We start from the raw sequence: 9,205 nt of genomic DNA, 5'->3' as shown, positions 1-9,205 counted from the left end.
TTTATAGGAACAGCCAGTGTTTGTCTTCTTAAAAAATGTTTAGGGGTACTTTCATTTTCCTACTCATATTGAAATACTGCCCCTCAATAAGGCCAAACTTAGATTCACAAAATGTTTAGGGGTATGCGTGCCCCCAGAAAAAGAAGCACAAGGAACAGTTATCTGAATGCAATAAAGACATATCTTTATGTCATTTTCTAGCTTTGATGTCCATCTGATGTGTGTGGCCCATAAAAGAATGAAATATGTTGTGTATGTATTTTCCCAATAGCAAAATATTCTAACTGGAATCCTGAGAAATACTGCAATAAAAATTAAGCCTCAAGAGAAGACAGGAGGTTGGTAGGTATTTAGCAACACAAATGTGCTGTTAAAAATGTATAAATGAATATTCTAGAAAGGCCCTCGTGATTATAATCTCCAGTGCAATGTCAAGAGTGATTGTAGAGCTACAGGGGGGAAAGAAACCTGGCTGCAAATTGTAAGTAAAAGGCACAAGGCAGTATTAACTGATCAATTAGGAACTCTGCATTGTTCCGGTTTTTATTTGCAAATGTGCTGTTTGCTACAACTTTTGGTTCCTTCGTATCTCCCCAACCCCACTCCATTTATCAATGTACATTGACAAAACTCTATATAAAACCATTATTGATGTGACTGTACATATGAAAATGCATCATTTTGTGATGTGTTGCTTTACCAATGTGTATTGATAAAGCACCCAAGCGACAATAACAAAACAAAACCTGGGAACTCTGTTCATCCTCATGCCGCAGACCAGGAATTTAAAAAATAATGAGAACATTTCACATCATTTTTAAAAAGCATTTGAACCGGCATGTAAACTTCTTGTGTGGTGTTCAACACCCACCAGCGCTGCAGTTCAACATAAGGCTGTTGCTTTATGTGGGGACATTGTGGGTGTTTCAAAGCAAGCAGCCAGCCACAATCTGTCCATTCGAAATGTTCACTGTGGGATCCTTTCTACCATTCATACAAGGGGAATAAAAGACGGCCTTATGCAAGTGACAACCAGGTGCTTCATCAGACTGGCCTCTTCCTGTTCAGGCCACTGCAGTGCCCTGTGCTCCAAGGAGGGCCTCTCTGTGTGTTGTATTTTAAAAGCAGATGATTCCACATTCAGAGATTGCCCTGCCAGGCATGGAATGCAGAAGCAAGTTCCTGAACAGGTGGGCACTTCACCTATTGAGGTCTAAATTTCATGTCTGCATATTTGTAAGAATAATGATGCCCCCGCCCAGAATACCAGTTGATGCCGTTAGCATAAGAAGAATGTTCGCCTTTGAGGTACAGGCCGTTCAGGTTGGAAGAGTGGCAGACACTGTACCACCAGCCCCCCTTGTAAACCACAGCGCAGCTGCCTTTTTCATTGGTATCATTGTCCTTGTCTCGGGTGGAGAAGGCCATGCCCCTGTGTCCTGAGAAAGAATCACCTGAAAGAGAAGAGCAGGGAAAACATTGAATTCACCTCTTTCGCATTAACCGTGTGTGCTAAGGCAATAGAAAAAGGCTGATGCACTGCTAGCAGAGATCTGCTAGGTCACATATATAAGTGCCAGAGGAGATGCTCTGCAGGCGGAAGGTCCTCCTAGATTCAATTCCTGGACCTTCAAAAATGCAATATTCAGGTTTTTAGGTCACCTTGAATCAGATGCCTCAAAGGGAATTCTCTGTATAACTCACCCATGTTGCCATCTAAATAGGAGCCCACTTCCAGTGTGTAGTTGTCCCTCTCACTCAAGACTTTGAAGCTGGTATATGTAGCATAAGTTCTAGTGTCATTGAAGTCCTTCACGTCAATTCGCAATTGTTGTACTCCTAACCCCCAAGAGAACGGAAGAGATCTGAGAGTAAGCATTGGTTTGTTTTGTTTGTTTGTTTTTAATAGTGTTTTTTAAACAAGAATAATGTTATACAAATAAGTAGACCAAGTTTTCTCATGTCATTTGTATATCACAAAAATAGCATAATAAATGTGGAAAAATATCTACAACATATGTTTCATTATTAGTGGTCAATGTATAAGTTATTGGTTTATGAATTGGTTTAAACAATTAGGAAGAAGAAGAAGAAGAAGAAGAAGAAGAAGAAGAAGAAGAAGAAGAAGAAGAAGAAGAAGAGGAGGAGGAGGAGGAGGGAGGGGAAGAGGAGTGGCGAGTGGGATGGGGTCGGGTGGTTATGCTTCTATTATTCTACTTAGTGTGTGAGAGGGGTTGTGTCATTGTTGACAAGAGAAAGCCTTTAACATATTTACAGCTACAATGAAGACCAGCAGCTTTTGCTCCAGGCTGTGGTAGCTGGCGGGGTGGAAGGCAGAGCCATAGTTCTGGTTTTGTAAGGACACTTAAGCAAAGCAGTATAATAACTTAGCTACTCGACACATGTGGCTATCCCAAGAATGGAAATTTCACAAGCATGGGGAGCCAGCTTCAGGCATAGAAGTGATCATGCACTACTGCAATGAAACAATTCCCAACACCCTTTCACGGAAGCAAACTGTTGACGAGGTTCAGAAAAAAGTAACAAGTAGGGCTTTGTGAATCAACACAAGAAACTTCAACCTGCCCTGTAGCAAACTGGCAACCTGTGCACTTCTCTTAGGAAAGGAGTAACATGCTGCCAGTAACCTGCTCTTGTGAAAAGTCTGGACACTGCATCCTACACTAGATACAAGGGGAGCCCCACATAAAACAGGCTGCAGTAGTCAAGTCTTGAGGTTACCAATGCATGGGCCACCATAGCCAGGCTATCCCAGTCTAAGAATGGTCACAGCTGCTAGAAGGCTACACAAATCACTTCACCGTCTAGATCAAAGATGGATGGAGGAGTACCCCTCAAGCTGAAAATCTGCTCCTTCAGAACAGGCAGTTGACCTACCGCCTAGACACAGGAACCACTCACCTGCAAGACCTCAGCCTTTGCAGGATTCAAGCTCAATTTACTGACCCTCATCCAGTCAAGCATTGCATCCAGTCACATGTCCAGGGGTTGCACAGTCTGTCCTGACTCGGATGTAAAGAAGCTGGGTATCATCAGTGTATGACACCTTTCTCCAAAACTCCCAGTGATTGGCTTAATATAGATGTTGAATAGCATTGGGAATAAAATAGTGCCCTGTGGGATTCCACAGCGTACACACCAAGAGCACTCTTCCAATGATATGCTCTAGACAGGACCCTGCAGCTATTTATCCCAATGTAAAAACTTCATAGGTCTGACTCTGGAGGAGCTTTCAATAACTGATTCCACACCTTTCTCCATTATTCATTAAAAATCCCCAAGCTTTCCAGTGATGCTCCAGCATCAGACAGAAGAGGAAACGTTGGTTTACCAGAGCTTGTAAGAAGATGGATTTTATCATTGCCCAACCAGAACTCTGATGCGTGGCTCCCAAACCCTTTCTTGTAGGACTCCCAGTTACGGTAGAAATCCTCTGACCCATCCTGTCGCCTCTGGAAGACCTGGGGGCAAAGGGAGGTGATATGTCAGTGTCCCGGCTGAAAGACAAGCCCATTTTCTATTCCCTACAAGTGCTAGGTGCAGAGGCTAAGATGGAGGGGGCCCACTGTGTGTCATGTGCGCATGAAGTCACGCACGTGACACGCGATGTGTGCAACGTCATATATCACTGGGAGGAGGCTGAACAGAGCCCGGCATGGGGCAGCTTCAATGGCCAGCAGCTCCTCCTCACGTGTGCTCAGGAGGAGGCCGACACTTAAGCCACGCCATGCTAGGCTCTGCAATCTGCCTCCTTCAACATGGAGGGGCCCACCCCCATCCTAGCAAATATTAAGGGGGCTGAAGACACCTCAGCCCCATAGAGTTGGCGCACCTGGCTGGGTGAGCTCTTTTAGGCAGACTGATTGGTTTCAGAACAGGCCTCACAATATAAAGATGTATCCCTGCTGACTCTTCCTCAGTCTAACATATCTCAACAGGGTGATAAATTAGGGAATGAGGACAATAACCTCATAAAAAAATGAAAAGGGGAGAGACTCCATCAGGCAAGGCCTCCTTCCACCTGCCTTGCCCCACCCTCCAGTCTCTGCTTCTTATTTTGTATTGTATTGTGTTGTGCACTGTGGTTTGCTGTTGTTTTATTGATTGGAGTTTAGAAATTACTTACTGTAATTGTTGAGTGGATTTCTGTTTAATTTTGAAATGCTGATATTTAATATTATTCTATATTATTTTAATGAATGTTGAATGTTATTTTATTTGCATATTGTATATTGTATTATGCATATTGTCTTATTTATATGATGTTAGCCGCTCTGAGCCTGGCTTTGGCTGGGGAGAGCGGGATACAAATAAAATTTATTATTATTATGATTATTAAAATAAATTCTCGCAAGGGCATCAGCAGGGTTTCCACACCATACCTCCTCTACAAAGCACTATAACATGGTAAGGGATAGACTTGTACATGTTCCTTCCTCTGTTGATTCAGATTAATAGTTTTGCATTCAGCTTGCACCACATGTCCTTTCAGAAAGAACAGGACAAGTGGAAAACCTTTTAGACCCATGTTTTTTAAGCAAAGGATTGTGGAAGTGTGGACAAGCCATAAATAGCAAACTCTCCTCCATTCCCCTACAGAACACCCTTGGACAACACCACCTCTGAGGTCTGCAGAAGCCAGCAAACAAGGGAAGGCAGCTCCTCCTGCTGCTTCCTCTCTCTAGTCTACTGTTTATGAACATGCATGTGCAGAAAGCATGTGGGGCTGCCTTTGCTTTGCTTAGCACCATGGGCCAAGTCTCTTTTGCTCAGTGAAGGAGATGTCTCTGGAGGAAGAAGTTGCCCAAGTGCCTTCCTAGCAGGGGATTCCACTTCTTTAAAAGTGTGCATCATATTGCCTGACACCCTTTTAATAAGTCATAAACAGATGGCTCTTCCTTCTCCATGGGGTAAAGCTCACCAGCCAGCCTCCTCCGTCCGTCTCCATGTCACAGAAGACCACCATTGCTTTCCCTGTGGCAGGATAGATGGTGTACCAGCCACTCAGGGTCTCTCCATGTTCCAGAAGTTCTTTGCAGTCTTTGGCTCCAGCCTCTAGGAGAAATATCAAGGAGGAAAATGCAAAACAGTTCAACCTATCTTCCGTTCTGGAAGTATGTGTGTGATGAGAGCAGCATGGCCCTCTACTGTCTTTAGCATGTTTGGTTTTGCACAGAAACCAACAAGATTCTGGGAATACAGAGAAGTTTAATTTGAGCTTCCACCATGGGGTTATTATTTTTTATTAACCAGAGAATTATAACTTCTCATGGGGTAAGTTCACTCTTTCCTACATTTTTCTCATGATCTGTGTTCACAACCATCTTACATTAGATTGGAAAGGACTGTGAGTTGAAGCAAACAAACACAGCTGTACTAGCAAGAGGATGATTAAGATGATGATGATAAGACATACCTTGCGGCTGACAACCAGCAGAAGTGTCCAAACTGCAGTCTTCTCCTGCAGGAAGAGAAAAACAATGTCTGGTGATGTGAACAAGCTAAAAAGAAACATGAGAGTGAAAGCAGTTCCAGATTCCATGCTTTTATTTAAGTTTATTTTCCTTTTTCTCCAGTGGAGTAGTAGAGGCAAAGAGGGTCACCTTGTTAGATCTGGGATCTGTTTCTGCTCAAGCACAATGCACAGTGCAGTATTCACCTGGATCAGCTTTCACCTGTGAATAATCCAAGCCCTTGCATTGCCACACCCCTCCCCTCACAGTGAAGTTATAGATGCAATATTACCTTTGTCTCCTTTGTCTCCCTTGGGTCCAGCTTTCCCAGGCATCCCAGCAACACCTTTCTCACCTGAGAGGGAACAGTTGAGAGATGAAGCCTTTGAAAACAATCAAAACATCTCTAGAAACAGTCTTTCCTGCCCCTAACAACCCCTCTCCTAGACATGGTGTTTACAATTGCAGAGCATAGCAGCGAGCCTCTTCTCCATGGTGATGAGGCTGAATTAGAGCAAATGATCTCCAGATCTGTCTGGCACAAACTCTGAAGGAGAGATTGGGATCTTCTTACCTGGAGGACCCTGAGGGCCTGGGTCACCCTTAGGCCCAAGTGATCCGCTTGTTCCAGGCACACCTGGTATTCCTGGTATCCCTGGCTGGCCCTGGAAAAAGATCCCGCCTGGTCCACAATGTGATAGGCCCTTCAGCTCTGAAACAGGAAACGTGAGACAGCGTATAAACCTGTGTGAGACAAGACATGTTCCCTGGCATGGCCATATTAAACCAAGAAAGGACTGGAGTGCCAAGCATCTTATGTGGTGCAGCAGATAGGACTGAATTTACATGAGGGGAAGGCAGGTTCATATCCTGAGGCACCATCTTCTCATCTTTACCAACCATACAGAGCAGCTGTTGTGAGGATTTTTGAGAAAGGAAAATTACTTTCCTGAGCTGTTGGAAGTAGTTAGGGTTGTTAAAGCAACCATGGAAACCTTTTCTCCTTTATATATATATCTCCATAGATCTTAATTTAAATGTGGGCCAATTTAAGAATCCCTGTTGAGTATTTCAGAAAGGACATTGATAATCCCTGGCTTTCTAATGGATATGTGGGTGTCTTTGCAGATTCAAGCACAGCCCCACTTGTTTACCTTTTCAAAGGTATACTTAAAATATCTCGGGTAAATATCTTAAAGCTATCATGTATGAAATCAACCATTTAACTACAGTTTAAAAGGAAAGAAAAAGAAACCTGGGCTATCTTATCTTGAAGAGTTTTCTGAAAGACCTGAAGCTAGGTTTTTATGGAATTCAAGACCAATTAGGCACCTGCCCCTTCCACTCTGGCCTCATTCATGAAATTACCATATTTTTAGCTCTATAAGACTCACTTTTTCCCTCCTGAAAAGTAAGGGGAAATGTGTGTGCGTCTTATGTAGCGAATGCAGGCTGCGCAGCTATCCCAGAAGCCAGAACAGCAAGAGGGATTGCTGCTTTCGCTGCGCAGCGATCCCTCTTGCTGTTCTGGTTTCTGAGATTCAGAATATTTTTTTTCTTGTTTTCCTCCTCCAAAAACTAGGTGCATCTTATGGTCTGGTGCATCTTATAGAGCAAAAAATATGGTAGCCTGATTGTGGCCTGATTGGGAATATCTTGACAAATCTGAACATTTAAAGGGAACAGTGACAGGAAGTTGAAGAAAATGCTAGTTGCAGCCAGAAGACAGAGACACATGGAGTGACTAGATGCTGCTTCTTTTTGAGGAATGCCCTTTATTTCAGAGATCACAACTCAATCTGCCAAATCACATCTCTCTCCAGCCTTCAAAGTCCTCCTCAAGAGCCTCACTCTCCCAGCCCCTCCACTGCTTGTAGATTAAACATTATCACATCCCTGTGACTAAAATGTAAGCCCCTGAGTTATACTTTCACATACCCAAACAATTAACTGAGGAAACAGTGCTGGCCTTGACATGTGCCACACAGTGGTCTGATGAGATGCAAAAAAATTGGCTCCTTTGCCCTTAATAATTGCACGGAAGAACAAACTTAGGCCCAGCTTTACTCATTATAACCCTTCTGCCCAACTATTTGAATTTCTATAGGTGTACAATTAACATTTCCTGGACAGCTTGCAATAAAAAAATAAAAAATGCAATATAAAATAGTAATTAAACAAGTAAAAAAAGTCCTTATATCATGGCAACATAAAAACAATCTGCAACCCAGATTAAAATATTTAATAGACTGGATGAATAAAAGGCACCGGCTGTCCCACTGCCTTTTATACTTGTCCCGAAACAAAGATCACTTCCCACCTCATCCCACTTTGCACTCACGTTCACAGCAGCTGGTTTCTGCCTCCTGTCCAAAGCTTCCTCTCTCCTCCACAGACACAACCACCAAGAGAGTCAGAGCCAGGCTGAAACCAGTCAAGGCTGTCATCTTTCCTTGCAGAACTTTCTTGGCCGCTCCTCTGGGTGAAACAGAGGTAAGTGGTGGTGGAGGGGCTTATATATATGGCAATCCCAAACAGTTATGTAAACAGGAATGAGGAAATTATTGCCTTGGGAAAGGGCTTTGCTGAACCCCACTATTGTGTAATACTTGCTTTCACAAGAGTCAGCATAGTTCATGATATTTAAGACTGTACATTTCTAGAGCAATGGCTGGAAATCCCTCGATTGCACAATGCCCACCCCTTACTTTGCCCTGATCAGGAAATGTTTATTCGTGTTGAATAATGTGTTATTTGGAGCCATAATCCCATCGCTATCTTGTTTGGAGTGAGGCTTGATCTTGATTTCCTTACTACAGTACATTCATAGAAGTGTCTCCTCCTTCTGCCCATCTCTTTATTTGCTGTATTTTTTGCTCTATAAGGCGCACTTTTTCCCTCCTAAAAAGGGGACATGTGTGTGCATCTTATGGAGCGAATGCAGGCGACGCAGCTATCCCATAAGCCAGGACAGCAAGCGGGATCGCTGCACGGCGCTCCCTCTCGCTGTTCTAGCTTCTGGCTTAGCCGCGCAAAGCCTCTTCAGGGAAGGGGGAGCCTTCATCCCACTGCCCTGAGGCTTCGCACGGCTATCCCAGAAGCCAGAACACAGAGCGGGATCACTGTGCAGCGCTCCCTCTTGCTGTTCTAGCTTCTGGGATAGCCCCTCAGTCCCTTCCCCCACCTCCTGGGAAAGCCCCCAAGAGCCCCGCTCCCTTTAAAGAGCTGTGCGGAGTGTGTGTGCAGCTCTTGGGGGCTTTTCCCCGAGGAGAGAGAAGGGCAGCCTGTCACTGATGGGCTGCCCTTTTCTCTCCTCGGGGAAAAGCCTGCAAGCTCGTGAAAGGGAGCACTGAGCAGAACCTGGGATGCATACCGGCTCTGCTCAGCGCTCCCTTTAAAGAATATTTTTTATCTTGCATTCCCCCTCTAAAAACTAGGTGTGTCTTATGGAGCGAAAAATACGGCAATTCCTTTTTTGAATGGCTTTGTAGTGTTGAACGGCCATTCTGGCTGATACTCTGTGCCTCTTCCAAACCTATGATACCGTGGTGGCTGGGTTTGGAATGTATAAACGCAAGCTTACCAAACCAGTTTCTTTGTCTAGGCAATGTCATTGGCTGGCTAGTTAAGCACCACATAACCAAAGAAGTTGCTTTGTGCAAAAGGACAAATGGGAGGACCTCCCCCTTCTCACCTAGATGCCAGGTAGTTGTGTGTGACTAAGGTGGAAG

The 9,205-nt window shown here is 44.1% G+C and overlaps 1 protein-coding gene across 1 annotated transcript; it reads right to left on the bottom strand.

The window, feature by feature from the left end:
• Positions 1-505: 505 nt before the first annotated feature.
• LOC309349530 (veficolin-1-like) lies at positions 506-8,045 on the bottom strand. The gene is made up of 8 exons (XM_081875592.1): positions 7,816-8,045; positions 6,049-6,186; positions 5,767-5,829; positions 5,438-5,482; positions 4,943-5,076; positions 3,353-3,482; positions 1,705-1,839; positions 506-1,454 (listed from the first exon to the last, which is right to left on the bottom strand). Exons 1-8 carry the CDS (start codon positions 7,919-7,921, stop codon positions 1,204-1,206), a joined length of 1,002 nt encoding a protein of 333 aa, XP_081731718.1. The 5' UTR covers positions 7,922-8,045; the 3' UTR covers positions 506-1,203.
• Positions 8,046-9,205: the final 1,160 nt, after the last annotated feature.

Source organism: Podarcis erhardii, assembly GCF_964252035.2.
Source record: "Podarcis erhardii genome assembly, chromosome: 1".
Classification (NCBI taxonomy): domain Eukaryota; kingdom Metazoa; phylum Chordata; class Lepidosauria; order Squamata; family Lacertidae; genus Podarcis; species Podarcis erhardii.
Note: the sequence above shows the minus strand (reverse complement) of the source record. Positions and strands in the feature narration are given on the sequence as shown.

Coding starts and splice junctions, on each gene's coding strand:
- LOC309349530 (XM_081875592.1), bottom strand. CDS start 7,921: ATGACAGCCTTGACTGGTTTCAGCCTGGCTCTGACTCTCTTGGTGGTT. Junction 5,077..5,437: donor TGCTGGTTGTCAGCCGCAAG/GTATGTCTTATC, acceptor TATTTCTCCTAG/AGGCTGGAGCCAAAGACTGC. Junction 1,455..1,704: donor CTATTTAGATGGCAACATGG/GTGAGTTATACA, acceptor CTTCTCTTTCAG/GTGATTCTTTCTCAGGACAC.